At 34.3% G+C, this 26,131-nt stretch overlaps 1 protein-coding gene across 2 annotated transcripts; it reads right to left on the bottom strand.

The window, feature by feature from the left end:
* Positions 1-617: 617 nt before the first annotated feature.
* Positions 618-25,338, bottom strand: LOC134253410 (kinesin-like protein KIF27). Of its 2 annotated transcripts, XM_062735936.1 has the most exons (37): positions 25,237-25,338; positions 24,401-24,511; positions 24,108-24,245; positions 22,341-22,427; positions 21,970-22,077; positions 21,685-21,817; positions 19,689-19,835; positions 19,369-19,443; positions 18,211-18,306; positions 17,798-17,919; positions 15,838-15,939; positions 15,610-15,690; positions 15,287-15,417; positions 14,564-14,699; positions 14,118-14,201; positions 13,525-13,611; positions 12,944-13,063; positions 12,665-12,700; positions 10,734-10,856; positions 10,373-10,557; positions 9,959-10,086; positions 9,613-9,772; positions 8,202-8,298; positions 7,858-7,961; positions 5,867-5,974; positions 5,637-5,736; positions 5,200-5,342; positions 4,827-4,923; positions 4,630-4,734; positions 4,256-4,470; positions 3,956-4,067; positions 3,672-3,809; positions 3,139-3,332; positions 2,756-2,859; positions 2,395-2,488; positions 2,043-2,257; positions 618-1,117 (listed from the first exon to the last, which is right to left on the bottom strand). In XM_062735936.1, exons 2-37 carry the CDS (start codon positions 24,452-24,454, stop codon positions 1,098-1,100), a joined length of 4,179 nt encoding a protein of 1,392 aa, XP_062591920.1. In that variant the 5' UTR covers positions 24,455-24,511; positions 25,237-25,338; the 3' UTR covers positions 618-1,097. The 2 variants fall into 2 exon arrangements, with proteins under 2 accessions (XP_062591920.1, XP_062591921.1); XM_062735937.1 differs by lacking the exon at positions 12,665-12,700.
* Between the last annotated feature and the right edge of the window lie 793 nt (positions 25,339-26,131).

Below are 26,131 nucleotides of genomic sequence, written 5' to 3'. Positions count from 1 at the left end.
ATAAAGCAGTCCCAAAGACTTCAATACAAGATTTTCTGTAAAATTGAAATACATTGTACACGTAAATCACAACCAAAAATGAAAGCTCTTGATATATAAAACATTTTACCCAGTCCCCCCCATCTAAAAAAATTTTTTAATGACCTAGATATGAACACATGAATGTTTTTCAAGAGAGGGCAGTTGTTATGGTCAGAAACTTGAGAAAATTAAATAGATCTATTCAACTTTATATTCTTATAAATTTCACTTTATGGCAGTTCTGAATGTTACATATTGACTTCTATTATGTAAGCTTAACCTGTCAAACAAAACTGGGAAAGGAATAAATAACTGGGTTCTACCCATAAGACAAGACTTTGCTGCCAATACTTCAACAGTTAATTACATGGCATAAAATAAAAAAAAAACAATTGTTACATGTACATAAGTGACAATGATAATTTATAGGACGGAAAACATTTCACTCAAAAAATGTGTTGAAAATCCTTTTCTGTGGATTTCATGACATTGAAAAAAAATTGTACATATTTCTACATGCATTTGCCATTTTTTAATAATATCACAAAACAACAGTGCAATGTGAAGTATTATTACATTTTTTACATGTAACTTGACAAAGCAATATGATGTTTACAACATTATCAACACAATTGGTTTTCATAACTTGACAGCCTGAAATGTGCACATGTATGCTTAGACTGAGATCCTTCTGACATATCACTACAATATTGGCAGTTCTTTCATTAAAAAAAGACAAATCTTTAAACTAAATAATGTACAGCTCTCATAGTGAATAAATCTTCAGTGCACACTTCTAAGCACTTCAGAAGCATATCTTCACTATACATCTGTATTGTGTACACAGACTTTATGACAGAATCAGGAGTTTTTATTGTGTGGTAACCCTCTGTTTGTCATTATTATGGAGACATTATTAACACCCTGTGGTCACTAGCACTATATCACTTCCCCACTGCTACCTGGTAATCAGGGGAGATATTCCATGGCATAACACAGCACCAACCAAATGTCAGGAATGAACACATAAAATAATACACTAATGACTCAAAGCTTCAGCCCCAAGGATTGTTACCTCAGCCAGGGTCGAGAGAATCTGAAATGTACATCATGTAAAATTCAATTAACAGTTATTACCTTTGGTACATCACTTAGATGTTATTGGAAACATTGTATCATGTACAATTTCATAATATTATTAATGAAAACATTTCACCACGGGCATTGTGGTTTTCACTTTTCTGGGATTTCAGATTAAATCCTCTGCTCACTTTTTAATAAATGACTCAATAAAATGACTATGTTTGACATCAACATATAACACCCTGAAAAGGGAAGAGATCCTTACAATTTAATCTAGAGTTACCATGGCAGTTCTTTCTGCCTTTAATGGATAATGGTATACTCTCATCAGGAAATACTGTACACTTCTAATTCACATATTTTCATCTGGGTCAAATATATGACAGTGGTTTGAGGAAAATCTCTTTGTTCATTGGGATTTGAATTCGTGGATCAAGAATTAATGAGTACTTATGAATGTAAAATTTTACATTTCATGGTGGACATGAATTTGTTGGTCTTGTCATACCTCGAAAACAAAGAAAATTAAACCCCCATGAAAATTTGTGATTTCACAGTAATCTGTTTGGTTTTGGGTGTGTACTACTTATATTTGGGAAATTAAATGTACAAAAAGAGGATGGTATAATTTCAACAAAAAGATTTAGATATACTCCATCAGAGGGAATAAGGACTAAATTTTCCCTGAAGAGAGAAGGGGGGGGATCCAACACTCTGATACTGATACTCTGTTGGAGGGTGGGTTGGTACATGTATAACTTACCCTGGGGAGGGGGTGGAGATCCCACATTCTGATGTAGAGATTGGGTGGGTTGGTATAACTTACCCTGGGGAGGAAATCCCACATTCTGATATAGAAATACTTTGTTGGAGGTTGGGTGGGTTGGTATAACTTATCCTGGGGAGGGGGTGGAGAAAGCGAGATGGGTATAACTTACCCTGGGGAGGGGGTGGAGATCCAACACTCTGTTGACTTGTACTGAGATTCGACCTCCGGACGGACACTTCCTTTTCTGTCATCAAACGGAGATTATTCCTGGAGATTTTTACTGGAGTAATACTGGTGTGTGTCACCACGGCATTCCGCGCTGAATTAGGTCTGGAACCATGACCTTCACTTCTACCACTCAGTGGACGGATTTCTCTCTCCCTGCTTCAAAAGCAAATAAGTACATGTACATGCATATTACATGTGGGGTATACATGTGTTTATTTAATTTGATAATATATTCCAATCAGATTTTTCTAAATATTATTAATTTTTATCTTCAATCTCAACTTGGTACATACTTGAGCGAGCTTGGAATGTGAGAGTGATTGTTTGACATGGGAGGTAACTCTGGATCATCAACAGAACTTTGTAAAGAGTTTAGGCCCACATCATCTTAAAAACAAATTAAAAAGCTTAGAACTAAACATTCTGCTATTTCCTCAACTGCATTGTATAATAATACATTATGGACATTCAAATATAAATGTATTTCTTAACAACTTAAAGATATTTTGAATTTACATATGTATGAAATTCTTGCCAACAAATGCACAGGGCAAAATCTAAAATACATGATTAACACACATATATGACATTTTTGTCAACAAAGTCACAGAAAAAATAGAAAGTGCATAATTAATACACATTTGCAGGACTTACCATGGGATTTTATAAGCCCTGAAGCATACATTTCTCTTAACTTCCTCTTCAAGTCTCTGCTGGTTTTCTTGTAGAAATATAAGTCCTTCTCCAACCGATGAATTCTGTAACAAGTATAATGAATCAATAAAAATTTTTAATTTACTAATTTCCCATGTTATCTTTTAAAAGAAAGTAGAAAATGTGGGAAGTAAAATTTTGTTGTACAATTTAAAGAAAGAATATAAGAAATGCCTTTGTTTTTAACTAAAGATAATTCTTGACTATTGGTTAATGAATAACTTTTCATTATAATACTAAGGGCATCAAATGAAACTTATCTCTGAAGCCCTTCCTCCCTCCCCTTTTTGTTAATCACAGTATATCTTTGCTTGGTAACTTACTTGGTCTCAGTGGTTTCCATCACTGGTTGGTCCTCTACTGCGGTGCTACTGGTGGTGATCTGTTGCATCAGTAGCTGCATCTTCTGTTCGTACTCCCTCTGTTGTTTTGTCAGGCGCCGGTCCACCTCCACCGCGGCCCGCTGGAGCGCCCCCTCCAACTCACGAATCAACTGCTCCTGCTCATCCAACTTCACCTACAAAAACACAGTGATTCAGCTCTCACCATCAGACTGTGTTATCACTACAATTCCACAGATTCTCCATAAATACATGTACAGCAAAACTCGTTTAGTACGAACACGGATATTGCGAATTTACGGTTATAGCGAAGTCATCTTGGATCCCCATCTATATAAATTTAATGAATTTCTAACACGGTTATAATGAATTACAGATATAGCGAAGTTATTTCTTTGGTCCCTGTGACTTCGTTATAACCGAGTTTTGCTGTAAATATTTAATTTTAAATAAATACACTTGACAGTCAATGAAAGCCACTCATAATATTGCAGAATAAATAAAAGATTTCTTACCTCCATTTCACTACACTGAACATCAGTCTTCCTCTCCTTTTCTCTCAAATTGACCACTTTTTCAAAGTACTTAGAAAGCAGTGTCTTGGTTTCTACAGCTGACAGTGCTTTTAGTCTAATCATGACAGAATCTTCACTCTGAAAAAAAAAACATTATGAAAAGATTATAAGACATACCTTAATGGTCAATTTCTTTTTTTTTAAATCCACCTTTTTACACAGTCATGTATGTGTAGTTCCTTTATGAGTGTGTCTGAGTGACAAATAAATGGCCTGTGTTTTACCTGAGAGAGCACCTGTGAGTGCCTTAGCTCCAGCTGTTTGCTGTTGATGTGGTCATTCTTATACTCAATAGCAGCATCCAGAGCTTCAATGGCTTCATCTAGCTCTATCAATCTGAAAAAAAAGAGAAATCAATGATTTAAAGGTGTGCATTAAATAATATGAAAAAATATTGAACATTGTTATCAGGAAAATCAAACTTTTCAAAAAAGTAACTGGTGTTTCAAGCTGTGACTAATGACAATTTTTCCCTCCCTTGGTATTTTATGGCCCTCCAAACTAGTCCCAACCTCTGTTATTACCTCCTCTCATCCTGGGGTGACATCAACCTCCCCTCCTTGAGTTTCTCCTCCAGGACCCCCCTCTTTCTCTGCAGTGTGTCTCTGTTCCCCTGTAACAAACCCAGCTCCTCCTTAATCCTTTGCTGGTCCTCTAACGGTGTGTGAGCTAGTTCCCTGCTCTTCTCATCTATCATCCTATCCACTGTATCCAACTTAGAGGACACAGTCAGAATGTTCTACATGAATAAATATTTTATGAGGTTTTTTTAATCAGTGAACATATCCCTGTACTGTTAATCATAAGTCATTTATGAACATTAAAACTTAAGGAAGGTATGTTTGTGATAGTGAACTCCACGTGAATACATGCATTAGAAGTTGTATATGACTAATACCTTATTCACCACTTGACTAGATCGTAACTTCTTCATTTCCAGCTCACTCTTCTCATTCAGTATAGCCTCCTTCTTGCTGACAATTTCTTCTCTTTTCCTGAGAATCTGTAACAGATAATTTATAAGCAGTGTAAGTCTGTGACCTTTGACCCCATTTTAACAAGTCTCTTGACTTGTGACCTTGACCTGACACTGACCTCTTCCAGTTCCTCCACCTGTCTCCTCTGTTCCACCACCTTCTCCACTTCGTTGTCCAGCCACCTCTTCTGTTCCTCTATCTTCTCCATGTCATCACTGTAACAAAATTTTACATACATGTACAAAACAAAAAATTACCCGGTACTTAAAACCTCCTGTTAGAAATTCCATAACCCGAATAGAATTCTGACATTGTACTGAAATTAGGAATCTGCATACCCCAGATATGAATACTCACCAAACCATAAAGTCAAAGTTCATGTTTTAATAATACTAAACATATGAAGAAATGTTTTGCAATTTTCCTCTTCATCCATAAATTTTTGTTGCAAATAAGACATTATAGCACAGATAAATGTTCAGTAGTCTTACATCTGTATGGGAGGTAATGTCCCGGTCTTTAGTTTACGCTGCGCGGCAGCTATCTCCTCGTTTTTCTTCTTCAGTAATTTCTCCTGATGCTCGTTCTTCTTCTGTAAATCTCTGACCTTCTGGGCTTCCTTCTGCATCTCTTTCTGAAAATCATCAAACAGAATACTGTGAAATCATCTGTGGGTCAATGTTCGTTGGTAAGCAAAATTTTGTTGGTTTGTGGGGACAAAATTTTGTGAATACTAATTTATACAGAATATTCAATAAATAAATATGTTGACAAAATATATTTTCGTGGGTATGTAAATTCATTAATAAAGGTGACCCACAAAATCCACTAACTTCAGTCCCCAAACAAACATTGATGATTCCACAGCACATGTCAGGCATTATATAAAAGATCTTATAAGAATCTCTTTATAGACTCCATATCTCACCTCCAGTTTGCCCTTCTTCTCTGATTCGTCCTTGAGTCGTTTCTGTAACTGATCCTGTTGCTGTCTCATCCTGTCCACCTGCATCTCCAGATCAGAAATCCTACAACAACAAACACCAACATTGTACTAACCACTACGAATCTGTCTGAATTAAATTCCCCTCCCCAGAAATACAAGTACATATATGTCACTATATCTTAAAATTGAATGGTAAAATCCTGAGGCTTTACTTTTTGCTATTTTGTGCTGAGAAATTGGCAATTTTCTCTGTTTCTTTTTGTTTCCTTTGAATGGCAGACATTTTTGCCTTTGAAAGCTCCAACTTTTTCTTGTATTCTCTGAAAAAATTTAAAGAAGAAAATGAAAATGTTCTCAAGTCAACTAAAGTACTAGTTTCTGCTGATTGTAAAATGTCAAGGGGCATATGTGAACTCAGTTTACTGGGTAAAAAACAAGAGGCCCAGGGGCCACATCGCTCACCTGAGTAACTTGGGTGATGCAGTTCTTTACCAGATTTCCCCTCTTGCTTTACCTATCGTACTCCACTACCCTCTTCCCTTTTATGAGTTTAATACTTTAGAATCTACACTACCCCAGGATGCTTCGACATAAGTTTCAGCTTTCCTGGCTCAGTGGTTCTTGAGATGAAGATTCTAAAAAGATTTTTTCCTAAATACAGTGTATATCTATGTAAAACTTGGATTCCCTATTGTGGCCCCGCCCTACCCCTGGGGGTTCATGATTTTAATAATTTAATATCTGCACTATCCAAGGATGCTTCCACATAAGTTTCAGCTTTCCTGGCACAGCGGTTCATTGGAAGAAGATTTTTAAAGATTTGTTTTATATATTTCTATGTAAAACTTGGATTCCCTATTGTGGCCCTGTCCAAACCCTGGGGGTCATGATTTTAACAATTTAATATCTACACTATCCAAGGATGCTTCCATATAAGTTTCAGCTTTCCTGGCTCAGTGGTTCTTGAGAAGAAGATTTTTAAAGATTTGTTCCATATATTTCTATGTAAAACTTGGATTCCCATTTGTGGCCCCGCCCTACCCCCGGGGGTCATGATATTAACAATTTAATATCTACACTATCCAAGGATGCTTCAATATAAGTTTCAGCTTTCCTGGCACAGTGGTTCTTGAGAAGAAGATTTTTAAAGATTTGTTCTATATATTTCTATGTAAAACTTGGATTCCCTATTGTGGCCCCGCCCTATCCCTGGGGGTCATGATTTTAACAATTTAATATTTACACTATCCAAGGATGCTTCCACATAAGTTTCAGCTTTCCTGGCACAGTGGTTCATTAGAAGAAGATTTTTAAAGATTTGTTCTATATATTTCTATGTAAAACTTGGATTCCCTATTGTGGCCCCGCCCTACCCCCGGGGGTTCATGATTTTAATAATTTAATATCTATACTATCCAAGGATGCTTCCACATAAGTTTCAGCTTTCCTGGCTCAGTGGTTCTTGAGAAGAAGATTTTTAAAGATTTGTTCCATATATTTCTATGTAAAACTTGGATTCCCTATTGTGGCCCCGCCCTATCCCTGGGGGTTCATGATTTTAACAATTTAATACCTACACTATCCAAGGATGCTTCCACATAAGTTTCAGCTTTCCTGGCACAGTGGTTCTTGAGAAGAAGATTTTTAAAGATTTGTTTTATATATTTCTATGTAAAACTTGGATTCCCTATTGTGGCCCCGTCCTACCCCCGGGGGTCATGATTTTAACAATTTAATATCTACACTACCAAGGGATGCTTCCATATAAGTTTCAGCTTTCCTGGTCCAGTGGTTCTTGAGAAGAAGATTTTTTAATGACCCCACCCTATTTTTGTCTTTTCTTGATTATCTCCCCTTGCAAGGGGACTTGGCCCTTCATTTTCACAATTTAAACTCCCCTTCACCCAAGGATGCTTTGTACCAAGTTTGGTTAAAATTGGCCCATTGGTTCTTGAGAAGAAGTCGAAATGTGAAAAGTTTACAGACGGACAGACAGATCGACGGACGGACGGACGGACGACGGACAAAATGTGATCAGAAAAGCTCACTTGAGCCTTCGGCTCAGGTGAGCTAAAAAAACTTGTCAATGACATCAGCTGATATGATTTACACAGAAACATCATAGTTTACACAGAACTCTAAACTTAATGGTTACCCCCCCCCCCCAACTCAACCCCCACCCCACCCCTCCCCTCTGACTTACTGCTGTAGTCTCTGTTTTTCCACTTTTTCCTGATGTTTATTTGTCTCTAACTCTGTCAGAACTTTCTGAGTTTCCTCCAAATCTGACTTTGTCTTCTCTTTCTCCTGAAATGGAAACCTAATGTCAAAACCTCAATAAGAAGGTTCATGCAAACATTCCAGATAATATCCTTAACCAAGAAACAGTCCTCAATCTTATACTTTTATTCCCTTTTCACTCATCGGAGTGCTAGCTCTTAAGGATGTTAAGTATTTTGTTGAAATTGAAAGAGTTATCTCCCCCAGTGTATTGTACATCTTTAACTTACTATATTAGGTTTTCTATACACTGACATGGCTGCTTACCTTTTCCAGGTGTTTAATCTTCTCAGCATACTGTTTATTGAGGACTTCAGCATCTTTTCCTGTTTTAACAAGTTCCTTTATAAGCTGTTCCTTCATTCTGAAAAGAAAGATTCAGATTGTTATCATTTTATCTCAACATTAATTTAGAATAGGCAGTTCCAGAATTTTTAGGGATCTGCATACAGACATTTTAAGCCATCAGTGAAGTAAGGAAGTTAGGTCTCATGTTGTTTTTAAGTTTAGGCAAAGTGATGACTGACCCAATGTTTATTCTAAGTTACAGTGTATCAGTGATCTAATGAAAGTTTGAGTTCCAGGGCCATAAAACTAAGACACGCTCAGTTTTGATTTCAGTCTCAATTTAAGATTGGAATTTATAGAGGAAAAGTGAGAATGAGATAAAGAAGAGCACATTTTCTTTAGGCCCTCGGGGTCTAATGTTTGATTCTCACTGATGCGTTGATTGACCCTACATTTATTTTAAGTAAGCGTTGACAGACCTAATTTGATTTTAATTACTAGTGAAGCGATGACTGACCTGATGTTTATGTTATCAGTGAGGACTGACCTGATGTTTATGTTATCAGTGAGGACTGACCTGATGTTTATGTTATCAGTGAGGACTGACCTGATGTTTATGTTATCAGTGAGGACTGACCTGATGTTATCAGTGAGGACTGACCTGATGTTTATGTTATCAGTGATGACTGACATGATGTTTATGTTATCAGTGATGACTGACTTGATGTTTATGTTATCAGTGAGGACTGACTTGATGTTTATGTTATCAGTGATGACTGACTTGATGTTTATGTTATCAGTGAGGACTGACCTGATGTTTATGTTATCAGTGATGACTGACATGATGTTTATGTTATCAGTGATGACTGACTTGATGTTTATGTTATCAGTGAGGACTGACTTGATGTTTATGTTATCAGTGAGGAGGAAGGGGTGGGGGTGATTATTTTTAAAATTGCCTAAAAATGACATGATGTTTATGTTATCAGTGATGACTGACATGATGTTTATGTTATCAGTGATGACTGACATGATGTTTATGTTATCAGTGATGACTGACTTGATGTTTATGTTATCAGTGAGGACTGACTTGATGTTTATGTTATCAGTGATGACTGACATGATGTTTATGTTATCAGTGATGACTGACATGATGTTTATGTTATCAGTGATGACTGACATGATGTTTATGTTATCAGTGATGACTGACTTGATGTTTATGTTATCAGTGAGGACTGACTTGATGTTTATGTTATCAGTGATGACTGACATGATGTTTATGTTATCAGTGATGACTGACATGATGTTTATGTTATCAGTGAGGACCGACCTTATGTTTATGTTATCAGTGAGGACTGACCTGATGTTTATGTTATCAGTGAGGACTGACCTGATGTTTATGGAGAGGTCCCTCATCTTCTGATGGTCCTCAGACATCTTGATCTGTGTCTCCTTGATCTTCCTCTGTGTGTTGATGCTCTTCCTGAGGCGATCCTCCACGGTCTCATACACAGAGTCCCCAGCCGAGGAGGACACACTCCCCCGGAAAGCTGTTCATATATTACAGAATACTGATATACATGTACTAAAAGAAGTATTTGAAATCCTTGTCTCCATTATAGAATACCAAGTCTTGTAACCCACAAATTATATGTATAAAATGTTCCAATCAAATAATGAATCAGATGTACACCAATTTCAGGAGACCTCTGAACTTTAAGTAATAGTGACCTTACCTGGCTTACTGATTCGGATGGCTGGGACGTTCATCTGATCTGCATTATTTTCTTTATTGTCCTCGGTGTTGCCTGCACCTTTCTTTACTTTGTATGTTCCTTTCCTTTTAAATTTGCTTCCATTCCCACTAAAAAAGTCATAGTAGTTACACAAATGTACAAAAATCATCAAATTACTAGTATATATGCATAATTTATATGAAAAATACATAACAAGTAAGTGAGAAAGGGAAAATCTTCAAAAATAAGAAATATAAAATCTTCAAAAATAAAACATATGAAATATAGAATCATTTGACCCTAGCATGTTGACTTACTGAGAAAACTGCCTTGAGTTTCCTTATAAATTGCTCACTTATTTTTCAAAAAAGTTTGTAAGAGAGCAGTTGAGACTTGCAGAGACACTATACTTACAGACTGCTACCAATGACATTAGTCTCCTCCTCCTCAAATGTCTGATGCATGACCTCGTCACTGTCCTCCAGACGACTGACCAGTAACTGACTCCGAGCCCGGAAACTCTTCATCACTCGCTCCAGCGTGAACAACGCCGGGCTCGTCTTGATGTTTCTAGATGGTGGCCTCAGTCCAGGATATGCCTGTAATTTTGACTAGACTTCAATCAAATAGCTCTCACAAACATGTAGCAAAGCTTTGCTATCTTGACATGTTTGAATATCTTATGAGTACCTTGTTTTCATTTTTTCAATCACTTCAAGAAACACTTGTCTGCAATACTTAAAACAAATGACAATGAAGATTCTAAAATTCTTACGTCTGGTCTCCTTGACAACTGGACAGGTACAGACTTTGGTCGCTGACCGCCGGTCATTCCGGCCGGAGCACTGGACGCCACAGCCTCCTCATCCAGGATACTGCTCTCACTGAATAGCTCATCCTGTTAATCAAACATACAGCAAAACATGTACACAATATGCTGGGAAAAAATTCATCCTGTAAAGACCAACATACAGTAACATACAATATACTGGAAAACATCTCTAATTGTCTCCATTGGGACCCCACAAGGAAATGAAGTAGTCAAGACTAGGATTAATAATTGAGAAGAAATTAAACTAACAAAGGTTACAAGGTTCACTTAATGAATATAATTTATGAGCATAACATAAACTAAAACAAATGAATGATTACTATTTAAAAACACATCTTAAGTTTAAATTCTTAATATTGGTGTTTCCATGAAAGATTGGTCCAGATCTACCATATGTATATCTAGGAATAATGAGTTGTCCACTCCTTGAATAGAATTTTCTTCCTACAATGCAAATAAATATTTGCTCCATGACCGTAACCTGTCATGGTCACCTTGACATTCCCCTTAATGAAAATAAAGTCTCATATTAATATTAATAAGCTTAACCATCCCTTTATAAATACTATCAGATCTTTAAAAAATACAGAATAGCTGATATTATTAACAGATACAAAAAAAAAATCATTTGATTGACCCTTTTCAATAACCATGACAAAGACACAAACATAATACCAATCTTCACTTGTAGGATACAACTATTACAAAATCAATATGTAAAACACCAAAGTCACATGGTCAATACTGATGCAAATAGATATTTTATTTACTGGACCAGGTACACTTATGAACTGTATTTTTTATATTTTCAATCATACCATGTAATTAACTGTCAGTGAACCATACTACCATATTTTTAAAGTATAAATGTTAAATCATGAATAAAGTTACTTTAGTTTTCAAACAAATGTTGTAAATGCCATTGAAATATTAGCAAATCAAAATTTAGCAATCCATACCAGTGACATTCTGTGAAAATTAAAACAAAAAACTCAACCTGGTGCCATATACCCGGTATATCATAAACACAATACCAGATATTTTTAATACTGTCTGATGAAAATTAGACTAGTCTTCAGATAACCATAAAGAATTTTGAGGCCATATATTTGTGTGCTTCATTAATATGCATAAAATCATTTTGCAAATATACCTTTCACGTACTTCATTAAAATAGAGCAAAAGTATATACATGTATAGGATATTTTATATTATACAAATTAATTTAATACAAAAGATGTGATTGAAGATAAATTCATTAATTGCCTATTTGAACAGAAAATTTACAAATCAATAAAGTGTTATTGAACCTGGCCAATATCTTTGGGTGATCAAACAATGAGACTTCCAAAGATCATTTATGGTCCATGTAAACTAGATTTGTAAAACTAGTCTAACTAAATCAGACAGTCATTTCATCAACTTGCACCTAACCCCATAATACAAAGATGAATGTAGAGATATTTTTAAAAATTTATTTCTGCCGCTAAATTTGACTACTGAGTTGATTTTGAGAAAGAACTTTTTGGAATATGTAAATGTACTGTAAGTTTGATACAGATTAAGCAAAGATCTAAAGCTCTAAATTCTAGCAGTCCTAACATTGTAACCTAGCATGTATCTTATCTAACTGATTACAAGTCAGCAGCGTAAAGTGATGAAAATCAAGATAAAGTAAATGTTACAAAAAATCTGTATAACTAGCAATGATTAAGTAAAGGCATGCTGTATTGTTGGAAAGCAATTGGAATCATCATTGTAATATTTTCTTCCAAAATAGCTGAAGAGAACTGATGATTAATGTCTGATGATAATGACTGATTTCCAACATGAACAACAAAGAAAAACATGATAAGAGTGCCCTGAACCTGTACCTGGTTTGTCAATATAACACTGTCATGTACATCATCCTAGAAAAACAGGGATTGATAAAATATTAAACAGACATCAATTAATCTCTCCCTCTGCTGAAAAAGCCTCCTAAATTCTTTACTGCCATATCAACTCCTTGTAACTTTCATCACAATTGTAAAAATAAATTCATGACATTTTATAAAGGAATCTACTAACATATGATCTGATTCTGAGTATGAAAGCAGAGGCACACAAACACTATGGCTACAGGAGTAACCTCCCTTAGAGAGTTACCTCACCTTCAGAGCTTTGTGTAGTTCCTCTATCTTCATCTGCTGTTCTATCATCTGTTGTTCCTGTTTCCTGATCTGGATCTCAGCCTCAGACAATTTCTTATTGGTTTCCTCCAGCAAATTACCCTGAAAACAAAAACCAACGGAAGTCAACTAAGTTAAGTCCGATTTTAAGGTACAAAAATAAAAGCAAACCTATTCTGGTAGACACTCTGTCAAATATCTTTTATATTTTGCCCTCATGTTTGAATTGCTTCTGTACACTGTTCTTTTTAATGTCTGTCATTTTCAATTCAAGTAACAATGTTACATAATAATTATTCAACATGCACTGTACATAGTATAAAGGCATTCTCTGCAGAAGATGAGCATTTGTACATTTAATCTCTAAGAAGATGATTTGAACACTACATGTAAATATACATATAAGGAACAAAATTTAAAAAAGAAATTTTGAACTGCAATATATCCTCGTTATAAAGCATATAACTTTTACAGGTTGCCATACCATAAAACTAAAATATTAGATTAGCAATCACATCATAATATATGATTTTGAGTTAAAATGCTGTTAAAACCATACATACCAGTTCCTCGTTTCTGTCAATCAGTCCATTAAAATCCTTATTTTTCTCAGCAAAGATTTCCTCATCACTTTTGAGATCTTCCCTGCACTACAATAAAGAGTTATCAAGATCTACACTACATTCTTTCACAATGGCTGTTCTTACTGGTTCCCAGAATTCCAGATGTATATGTTATATAAATATAAAGAGTTACTGCTGGTTAAAGTCATGCCAAAGAAAATGATAGTCAATGTAACAATCTATTACATGCTCATAGGACTCAAAATTAAAATTATTACAATTAGTAGCATTAAACAGCCATTGTCTGTGTATTAGAAGTAAGCCAGGTGCATCAATTTATCACCAGAGATAACATTTTAGACAATCATTTTTTGTAACACCAACCAGTTCTTTATTTACTACATTCTTACAATATAATAAATACAGAGGTTATTTTCAGATTATACTCAAATAAAACTTCTCTCTGGCAATAAATTTCCCTTATTAGAAAACACTGCAGATTTGCAAACACATAAATGAGTCTCATTAGATAATCCATATTTAGACACTCTGTGAATCTGTTATACTGTTTATTAGATTTAGAGTTGTACTACCTTCTTGAGTTGGGATTGCAGATCTCGAATTGTCTGGTTTTCTAATTCCTCTTTAGTAAGAGTAGCAGGAACCTTATTTTTGATCTGGAATAAAATTTGGAGCATGTATCACTTGTTTAACTCCAACAATTTCTTTCATTAATTCTCAACAAAAGATGCCCTTCAACATATCAAAAAAGTAATTGTGTGTGATCTCACTGTAATATGTAATCAGGAGCCTGTAATATCACTGTAATATGTAATCAAGAGCTAGTTATCTCACTGTAATATGTCATCAAGAGCTCGTAATCTTACTGTAATATGTAATCAAGAGCTCATAATCTTATTGTAATATGTAATCAGGAGTCTGTAATCTTACTGTAATATGTAATCAAGAGCTCATAATCTCACTGTAATAGTTTTGTTACGGTAATATGTAATTATGTGTTCACTACTGAGCCTCTGACCTCCTCCATCAGGTCCAGCCAGTCCTTTAGTCTGAAGTCCTGACTCTTAGACAGAATGTCTCGCTGCTGAATCTCTATCAGCTGTCTGTATGCCTCCTCCGCGATCATCTTGTAATGGGAACACTCAGTCTGTAATCTGTCAAAACAAAGACCAAACAGTCTATTACATTTCATTACAATCATCTTATAATGGGAACACTCGGTCTGTAATCTGTCAAAACAAAGACCAAACAGTCTATTACATTTCATTACAATCATCTTATAATGGGAACACTCGGTCTGTAATCTGTCAAAACAAAGACCAAACAGTCTATTACATTTCATTACAATCATCTTATAATGGGAACACTCGGTCTGTAATCTGTCAAAACAAAGACCAAACAGTCTGTTACATTTCATTACAATCATCTTATAATGGGAACACTCGGTCTGTAATCTGTCAAAACAAAGACCAAACAGTCTATTACATTTCATACATGTACAATCAAAGACCAATAACCATCTTTTACATACAATTACCTTCCCAAATCAATTAACTGTTCTTTTTGGAAAAATATTTAAAAATTATTGAAAGCAGAAAAAAAATACACACACTTATAATTTGGACAATCAATCCAGCAAATTATTTTTCATCACGAAATTCATGCAAAAAAAAAATTATAACGTTTAATGTTATTAAGAAAATAACAATTAACAGAGTGCAGTGTTAGATTGAGTTCGCACCTGATGACTTGTTGTTCTAACTTCTTCATCTCCTGTGCATCCTGCATGGCTTTCTCTGGATTATAGACATTGTCACCTCCCCCATTACTCAGCATAGACGTCCGCTGTCTTACCAACTCCTCCCGCAATGCCTAAAACCAAATAATTTACATGTACCTCGTAGTTAATTTAAACAGACTGTCTTAAAACTCGCACATCATTTTGTAAAACTTAAAGATTTAAAATGTAATCATTTATTCCTCAAAGTCAGACAGAGAATTTTGCCTGATTTGAATCAAGGTCAATCCAACTTATTTAATAATTTTGAATATTTGTACAGTTACCTTTATTTCACACTGCATTTCTTCAAATCTAATAGACTGCACATCTCTGTTCACTATAGGGGTATTTTTTATATTCTTGGCCTAATAAAATGACATAAATGTAAAAGTTTATGCATAACATGCTTTCAATTTATTAATGTTTTTCAATGATTTATATATAATATCATAATCTAACTTTCACTGTTTACTCTTCATCTATCTTCCTAAATCCATTCAAAAAGAACTTACCCTGTTGGCATACTTCAGAGCATTGTGAGATTCATCAAAATTGGCTGAGGAAGGACTTATACAGCAAATCATCAAAGTTTTGGCATTCCCTCCTAAAGAGTCCTTTAAGAAAACACAGGTCAACATTACATTAGAAACTGTTATGGCTTAAATGTCTCTAAAAATGCCAGTTCAGTGTATTGACTGACTACAGTACATGTGTATTAACCTGTTTGTAGTGTCGGAAGAATTACCTTTAGAAGTCGAGTGATTTTGGATTCTCTGTATGGGATGTGTGAGAGAATTACCTTTAGAAGTCGGGTAATTTTGGATTCTCTGTATGGGATGTGTGATAGAATTACCTTTAGAAGTCGGGTGATTTTGGATTCTCTGTATGGGATGTGTGATAGAATTACCTTTAGAAGTCGGGTAATTTTGGATTCTCTGTATGGGATGTGTGATAGAATTACCTTTAGAAGTCGGGTGATTTTGGATTCTCTGTATGGAATGTGTGATAGAATTACCTTTAGAAGTCGGGTGATTTTGGATTCTCTGTATGGGATGTGTGATAGAATTACCTTTAGAAGTCGAGTAATTTTGGATTCTCTGTATGGGATGTGTGATAGAATTACATTTAGAAGTCGGGTAATTTTGGATTCTCTGTATGGGATGTGTGATAGAATTACCTTTAGAAGTCGGGTAATTTTGGATTCTCTGTATGGGATGTGTGATAGAATTACCTTTAGAAGTCGGGTAATTTTGGATTCTCTTTATGGGATGTGTGATAGAATTACCTTTAGAAGTCGGGTAATTTTGGATTCTCTGTATGTGATGTGTGATAGAATTACCTTTAGAAGTCGGGTAATTTTGGATTCTCTGTATTGGATGTGTGATAGAATTACCTTTAGAAGTCGGGTAATTTTGGATTCTCTGTATTGGATGTGTGATAGAATTACCTTTAGAAGTCGAGTAATTTTGGATTCTCTGTATGGGATGTGTGATAGAATTACCTTTAGAAGTCGGGTAATTTTGGATTCTCTGTATTGGATGTGTGATAGAATTACCTTTAGAAGTCGAGTAATTTTGGATTCTCTGTATGGGATGTGTGATAGAATTACCTTTAGAAGTCGGGTAATTTTGGATTCTCTGTATTGGATGTGTGATAGAATTACCTTTAGAAGTCGGGTAATTTTGGATTCTCTGTATGGGATGTGTGATAGAATTACATTTAGAAGTCGGGTGATTTTGGATTCTCTGTATGGGATGTGTGATAGAATTACCTTTAGAAGTCGGGTGATTTTGGATTCTCTGTATGGGATGTGTGATAAATTACCTTTAGAAGTCGGGTGATTTTGGATTCTCTGTATGGGATGTGTGATAGAATTACCTTTAGAAGTCGGGTGATTTTGGATTCTCTGTATGGGATGTGTGATAGAATTACCTTTAGAAGTCGGGTGATTTTGGATTCTCTGTATGGGATGTGTGATAGAATTACCTTTAGAAGTCGGGTGATTTTGGATTCTCTGTATGGGATGTGTGATAAAATTACCTTTAGAAGTCGAGTGATTTTGGATTCTCTGTATGGGATGTGTGATAAAATTACCTTTAGAAGTCAAGTAATTTTGGATACTCTGTATGGGATGTGTGATAGAATTACCTTTAGAAGTCGGGTAATTTTGGATTCTCTGTATGGGATGTGTGATAGAATTACCTTTAGAAGTCGGGTAATTTTGGATTCTCTGTATGGGATGTGTGATAGAATTACCTTTAGAAGTCGGGTGATTTTGGATTCTCTGTATGGGATGTGTGATAAAATTACCTTTAGAAGTCGGGTGATTTTGGATTCTCTGTATGGGATGTGTGATAAAATTACCTTTAGAAGTCGAGTAATTTTGGATTCTCTGTATGGGATGTGTGATAGAATTACCTTTAGAAGTCGGGTAATTTTGGATTCTCTGTATGGGATGTGTGATAGAATTACCTTTAGAAGTCGGGTAATTTTGGATTCTCTATAAGGAATGTGAGTTGATCTCTTTTTCGGATCACCCAAAGAGCTGATGACATTACCAAGGGCCAGCAGTCCAGAGTTTATATGTACTGACTCTGTAATTCAGAACTTCACAATATCATATTGATACATTTTACTAACCAAATTATTGTTCAAGCTAGTACCTGTTTACATACAAACTAAAAAATAAGTTGTCTTGTGAATTAACAATATAATCTTTAAAAAGAATGTCTATAATATGTAGAGATTTACACCATTATTAATCATCTACTCATATAAAACTTCTTTCATTTGCTTCCTGTTTCTTAAATCTTGCTTAGATTCAACCATAAATATATAATACTTTAAGAATTTATGTGTTGTTTAGAATCAACATCAGAACTGACCTTTGAACCTGTCTCCCACATTTCCTGTTCTATGAGCCCTCTCTGATCCAGCAAGGTCAACAAAATGAAACTTCCCAAACATAGTGTGGGTGATATCTGAAAAATTACAGTAAAAGAAATGACTGGGATGTTAAAGAACTAAATTCATTCTCCTTAAATGATAATAACTAAGTTAAAATTATTATTATGTCATAATGACTGAAACAATGAAGAAAAATACAGAGAAATAGGAATTATATTCCAGTTGCTGTCAACAACGTATGCTCTTTTTTCAAATAAGACAAAAATATACAAGTGTTACAAATTACCATGTAACCAATCTTTTGAAAATTGATGTCAGTAAATAGAGAAGACTGCACTAAGTCAACCAACCATAATATTATTTAATTACTAAATTATAGTAATGATCCCCTTACCAGCAAAAAAAAAATCCATTTATTAAGCATATTCCTCATTATCATTAATAGTTTGGAATATAAAATTAGTTTAATTTGTAACATAGAATGCTACATGAACCCTTTGACAAATGGAACACTGTTCTACAGGCAAACCTTTAAGCTGCAGCAGTGAGTAAAGAAAAAAAAAACATGTACTAATGTGAAGAAAAAGCACAGATTACTATAAATGGACCACACAAGACAATTTCTACATGTAATTCAAGCCACTCTTTCATAAGTGTTACAAGCTTTGAAAAAAAGACAGACTTGAAATCACTTGAAAATTGTATAAAACAAACCTTTAGATGATGACGTTCCTAAAATCAAAGCATTATAAGAGCTTTCAATGACTAATTTCTTTTGTGAGTTTGCTGCTCATTATCTACTTATGAATTTCATTTGTCTTAGTTGACAATGATTCAAAATTTTTAAAATCAAAGGAAAAACCCTAAAAGTGATTTGGTGTCCAAGTGGAAATTTTGCATAAAGTGCTTGCATAAATGTAGCATAAAACACAACAAATCATCTCCCCCCTCCCTTGCCCCTTTCCCAATAAATGTAGAAACACTTTACACACTGTAAACCCACACTACAGCTTAGCAATACAGTCACACACAGTGATCAACCTATCAGAATGCATCCTCACTCTTAGTCACAGTGTAAGCTGAAAACATCAACAGTGCCCAAAACCATCACATGCAATACAGAGAAAAATACACACCTTCATCCAGTGACTCAGTGCTTTCACTTTGTTTTCTTTTCTCTGCCATGACATCATTTTCTATCCATTTCTGACCTATATAATCAAATTTTACTTTACTAATACTTTTGCATAAATAATATATCTGGTAAAACATGATATCTGTTCTCTGAAAAAAAAAAATCCTTGAATTTTTACTTTCTTTTCATACATGTAAAATTGTTGTAGAAAAAACTTAGCTCTTGTGTCATTTGAATACATGTAAATGATAAAATTTTATTGAAATCACAGAGTTTTAATTTCTAAATAAATGCCATAAATTGGAAGTCCTGTCCACTGACCTATGTTGACAGTGAATACAGAATGTGAACGACTCGAGTGTTCATTCATCTGAGTTGACCCTGTGGTTCGGACCGCTGACCCAGACTCGAGCAGACTCATGACATCATCAAGTGTCTCACATTCCACCTCCCGGGCCCCTATTATCACTGAAACAAAAAGCATTAAATCAGGGTGATTTGTCTGAAACTCGTTCTTAAATAAAGAATACAGGTGACTCTCGATGGCTAGATTGTTTGTTCTGCCTCTCGGTGAACCTCTGAATACTATTTTTCCTCTATATAACCAAGCAAATTTACTCCTGATCTCTCATGATCTCTCGTCAATATTCTACAATTCTTATGCAAAACCTAGGTATTACACATATTTCATTGAATTTTACTCTCTATCTCTCGAAGTTTTGATTGCGCGTGTATAAACGGCGATCAAGCGTAAAATTGAGTCTGGACTTACCTGGAAAAACACTGGCATGGAGGTGTTAATTGGGTGTTTACATAGATGACACTACACCTGTGGGTCGTCCGTGTGTTGATATAATTAACTGGTTATTATTGGTAAATTATAAACGAATTCATAACTTATTTTGGGGATTTGAAACAGAGACGATAATTTTTAGAAAATAAATTTATAGACGTTCGTATAAATAAGTTCCCATAGACTATGAACTTTAATTAGAGTCTACATAATCCCAGTATGGCAATTATTGCACATGAAATTCCTTTCTCAAGGACTGAATACCGATTTTAAAAAAATCTGGTGAACACTTTGAAGGACCCTCCCTGAGGAATAGAAACCGATAATTGCTATCCGGGTTTCATGTTATCGTGAAATAAGAACAAATAGATATTGAAACTTCAGGAATTTGTTGTATTTATTCTACATACAAAGAAAATATTCTACATACAATCATTGTTGTTGATATCAAGTATATTACCTGTAAACGTGCAATAACTTTATTTACATATACTTCCGGTATTTATAATAGTAGAACATCGATGAGCGGAACTGAAAATTCCAGATTTTATTTACGTTCTATCTCTCGAACCCCTCGATCTCTCGAACTTTTCTTGCGGTCCCTTGAACTTCGAGAGATCGCATTGATATGTATCACTTTTTACTGTTGTCCTATAAAAGTTTTTTTAATGACTTAAAGCAAAACTAGATATAGTGACATCCCTGCTGTATAGTAAGCTTTGACTTATCATGTTATACTGGTAATGATTTCCCTATTGTTTAATTCTGACTAACCATTAATGCCTTTATCATCCTCCCTGAGATGGAGATTACTGACTGGTGTCTCTATGTCTATTACCCCTGACTTACCAGTATTGCCTTTATCATCCTCCCTGAGATGGAGATTATTGGCTGGTGTCTCTATGTCTATTACCCCTGACTTACCAGTATTGCCTTTATCATCCTCCCTGAGATGGAGATTATTGGCTGGTGTCTCTATGTCTATTACCCCTGACTTACCAGTATTGCCTTTATCATCCTCCCTGAGATGGAGATTATTGGCTGGTGTCTCTATGTCTATTACCCCTGACTTACCAGTATTGCCTTTATCATCCTCCCTGAGATGGAGATTATTGGCTGGTGTTTCTATGTCTATTACCCCTGACTTACCAGTATTGCCTTTATCATCCTCCCTGAGATGGAGATTATTGGCTGGTGTTTCTATGTCTATTACCCCTGACTTACCAGTATTGCCTTTATCATCCTCCCTGAGATGGAGATTATTGGCTGGTGTTTCTATGTCTATTACCCCTGACTTACCAGTATTGCCTTTATCATCCTCCCTGAGATGGAGATTATTGGCTGGTGTTTCTATGTCTATTACCCCTGACTTACCAGTATTGCCTTTATCATCCTCCCTGAGATGGAGATTATTGGCTGGTGTCTCTATGTCTATTACCCCTGACTTACCAGTATTGCCTTTATCATCCTCCCTGAGATGGAGATTATTGGCTGGTGTCTCTATGTCTATTACCCCTGACTTACCAGTATTGCCTTTATCATCCTCCCTGAGATGGAGATTATTGGCTGGTGTCTCTATGTCCAATAGATCTTGAAGCTCCTCTTTATAAATCTCAATATAAGACACCTTCACAGAGTATTCCACCTCTTTATTAGCCTAAAGACAGAAACAAATTCTAGTTATCAAAAATAACATGAAGAAAAAGAAACATGAATCATAAAAAACTTGTAAAATAAAAAAATATCAACAAATTCATTACAATTTCAAAATTTTAACTACATGAAAACAATATTAGAAAAGGCTCTGACCTGCATGTAATCAAACATATCTTTGAGGGCCCTGGGGATAATGCCGTATTCCTCCTCTGTTAGAGCGTTCATGTTCCCCCCTCCCACCGTGTAAGTCTTACCAGAACCCTGAAATAAACAATTTCCTATCAATAAATTGATCTTCCATGTTAAAGTATTATTTTTTTAAATCACTAATCATAAGTATTATTTTCAAAGCAAGGCACTGCATAATAAAGCCCCATCTCTATCTGTCTAACATCTTATTCATAAATTTTGATAAAATAAAATTCATTCAAATTAAATGACTTTTTATTTTCTCAGTACATCACATTCGAATCAGAAGGATTTCTGTTATCTATATACTGATAAGAATAATGATAATTTCTTACTGTTTGGCCATAGGCAAATACAGTAGCATTGTATCCTTCAAAGATACTCCTCACTAAAGACTCTACACATGACTTGTATACTTCTTCCTAAAAAAATAATACCATTCTAGTTAAGTACCAGGTATCTATATATCAGTAAAAATACAAATTTTATGCACGTTTACTTAAAAGTATTGTAGTAGAAAAATGTGTAGATATTTTAAGTTTATAATTAATATACAAATTCCAAAGTAAACTCTATTCTGCTAGACTACTGTAAACCAACTTTTATTTGTAAACCAACTTTTAAATATTCAACAATTAATTTTCGTGATCAAGCCTTTTTGAATCTGTTTTTAATAAACACAGAGACTTTAAGGACCAGTTCGCACTGAGAAATATTCGTGATGAGGATACTCTCGCGAACTTTGCAAAAATTTCTCGCACGCAAATAAAAGTTGGTTTACAGTATATAATACATGATTATTTTTGCCCTTCACACTTGCATACAATTTTCCTACATATTAAACTTGGCCAAAAGCAGATATACTTGTGTTTAGGAGATGTTGTCTTTCTATAATTATCCTGTTTGAAAATTAAGCTCTTGCAATGTGGGTGACACAGAGACTAGTTTTTCAAATCTGGAAACATTTTTTTATTTACTGTTTTACGGGAATTTTTTTTAAAAAAATGAGTCGAGGGGTCGAAATAAAAATAAAAATAAAATCTTCAAATTCAGGAAAATAAAAATAAAACAAAAAAATGTAACAATTTTTTTATTTTTTAAATTACGAATGGAATTGTTTTATTACCTTAATTTGGCAGAAAAGGGTGTTATTTGAAAAAATTAATGCATGCAAAACAATTTTATCATATATTTTTTTGGGGTATTCAATAAATAATAAGATTTGAGGATTTATGAGTAGCTATCATATGGCAAGAATATAGTGAGGCTTTAAATGGACCATTTAAATTATTTCACAAGAGAGACTAATAAAAGAAAATCTGTGTATCTTTTTCAATGCAATTCAAATTAATATACACATAGGTAGATAAAACATATCTTATCTTTCTCTTGAAAATTGCCTCAATGCACAACTTTTGACATACATGATTTTCCCATAAGTATTATACTATATACATGTAAACTAGGCAATGACAATTACTCTGGCCTTGTTCTAAAAGCCATGTCATATTTGTATGGACGTATCATCTGCAGCTTTGTTTTTCCCTATTGGTAATTTTTTTATTTCACAAAGAAAGTTGTTATTACCACGCTGATGTACATTAATGTTACATAACAAGCAAAATTCCATTTTGAATCGTAATATGTGTGATTAATATGATATTAACGAGTGAAAGTTGTGACTTGAATTTCCTCAGTCACGCTACTTTCTACAGTGTTCTGTTCAGTCGTTACATGTAAAACAAAACAAATAAGTTTCAGAACAATCGTCATGCCGTATTTCAATGCTTTGAAACAATTGTCAAAGATAATACATACTTAAATCGTCTCAAAACAAGGGGTTGACAGAACCTCAATTCGTCAACTGTGATTGGATGGATATATTTACCTTAGCCAAAGACAATTCACGTTTTGAAAGGCTGTTTTTGTTATTTCTTTTATTTTTTCAGTTATAATGAGCATCGAAGGGAGAAACAAAAAATAAAACTTGATTTTATTTTTATTATATGTCAGCGCTCCTGTAAAACAGCATATAAAAAAATGATGGCCACATTTGTTATACATATATAATTATATGTTAAACTTGCACTACATATTATTACCTGTGAGACTTTTGGTGAGTGGACGTAGTCAAATGTAAATCCTCTGTCCTTCCCCAGTATGAGCTGGTTACTGGAGGGCACGACCCGCATACACATTTCTTCTCCCGATACCCTCTCCTTCGGTAGAAGTGGCCTCACCTATAGTTAATATTAAATCATCTTCAAGAAGGCAAATCAACTGTAACTTAAACAGATTCTTTAAATCTTATCTATAGCTAATTTCTTTAGTTATTTTTAAATGTTTATAATACAATGTAATAAACAGTTATTTAAAATGTTCAGAAATTGCTCACCCTTACTGCCACTCTGACATTCACTTCCTGTTGTGTTGTCATTTTTGATTCCATTTTTCCTTGTCTAAATTCTTTTTAGATGATATGTCTTCATTACGTTCATTGTAGTTTCTGGAAACATAAACAATTTCTAAATATTTACAAGGTTAAAATATTATAAACAGTAGTTATTACTTTGTTTATAATGTCTAGGACTTAACCACACTATAATTCCTTTGAAGACCTCCAATCTCGAAATGTGTTTTAGTATGTTGTAGCTGATGACACTAAGTCTTACACCAGTTCATTGTTTTACAATGCTTCCAATTCTGTAGCCAAAGAGCAAGAATTGTAGGGATATCACAGTTCCTATACTTTTAAGGTCAGTGAGCAATGGTACGTCAGTTCAGAAAATTTTTCGGTTCGGTTTCAGGTTTTTCAGTTCAGTTCCTCATAAATTTTTATCTATTTCAAGCTGCGCTTGACCTAACCATTTCACTGTCAGACATTTTGTGTTATTATGATAGAAGTTGGGAGAAGAACTCATTTACAATGGAATTATTTTTTGGGGAAAAATCTTTTTTAAAAATTCTCATTTCACACTTTCAGTGGGAAGTCATTCTTTCAGTAGAATTGCCAACACTACATTTCCAAATTATACTCAGTGATGTGTCATTAAATAACGGTTTCTCTTCAACTCATACAAAAATCATGAGCTGGCATTTGAATTGATAAATTTAAACCAATTCGTTATGATGTCCAGGCATGTCAGAATCCATACAACAATTTACACCAGAGTTACACACCTGTATAAAATGTAACTGCAAATCTAAAACTCTCAATAAAATGCTACAGACCTTAAATTGTGCTCAAAATGGCACATTTATCACTGTTAATGCATACTTTTCCTACGTTTCGATGTAAACAACAGAGAATCTGCAAGAATTTGTTGCGCATGCTTATTTGATATTTCCGGTACGAAACAATAATGATATATTTTATTTAAAGAAAAATACGTCGTTTGACGTAAATAAAGAAAGCAATAAATCAAGAAATATTTCTGATCATGATATTTTGAGACACTTTGAATTATATTTAAATGCGAAACAGATGGAAATTTAAAAATTTGTCTCCATCAACTGTGCGTTTTAGACAGAAAACAAACTTCGATCCCAATGTTAAAGGGCAATTACAAATGAAATCAACACACTTAGGGGCGATCACGTAATTATCCGAAAAAAAATTGCTTTGAAAAGGGTTTTTCAAAACTACATGTAATACGAAATAATTTTCTCATTTGATTATTAAAGAAATATCAAATTCGGCCATTAATCATAAAAATTTAGATCTAAGAATTTCTATAAACGATTGTATTTCGTCAAAACAATGGAGTTTTTAAACTTTGATTAAACAAATAAAATATGTTACAACAAATAATCAAATGCTATACATGTATAAAGCTTTTAAGGTATAATTACAAAATAACTGTTATTTATAATAGATTTAATATAACAAAGATGAGGAAAATGGTATAGAATATATTTATTTAGAAATAACAATAAACAGAAACTTACAAAACAGATTTTACAAAACGTTCTATTAGGAGAAGGCATCGAAGTTTTTAAACTTGTATCAAATCCTTTTGACTCTTTGCCGGTCAATAAAATATGACCGTTCAATTCAACAAAACAAACAATTGTATTGTTTAATGAACAGGGAGTTAGCTATCAACTTTGAAATAAAATAAAATGT

Source organism: Saccostrea cucullata, unplaced genomic scaffold, assembly GCF_032062105.1.
Source record: "Saccostrea cucullata isolate Sc308-1 unplaced genomic scaffold, CSIRO_AGI_Scuc_v1 ctg68, whole genome shotgun sequence".
Classification (NCBI taxonomy): Eukaryota; Metazoa; Mollusca; class Bivalvia; order Ostreida; family Ostreidae; genus Saccostrea; species Saccostrea cuccullata.
Note: the sequence above shows the minus strand (reverse complement) of the source record. Positions and strands in the feature narration are given on the sequence as shown.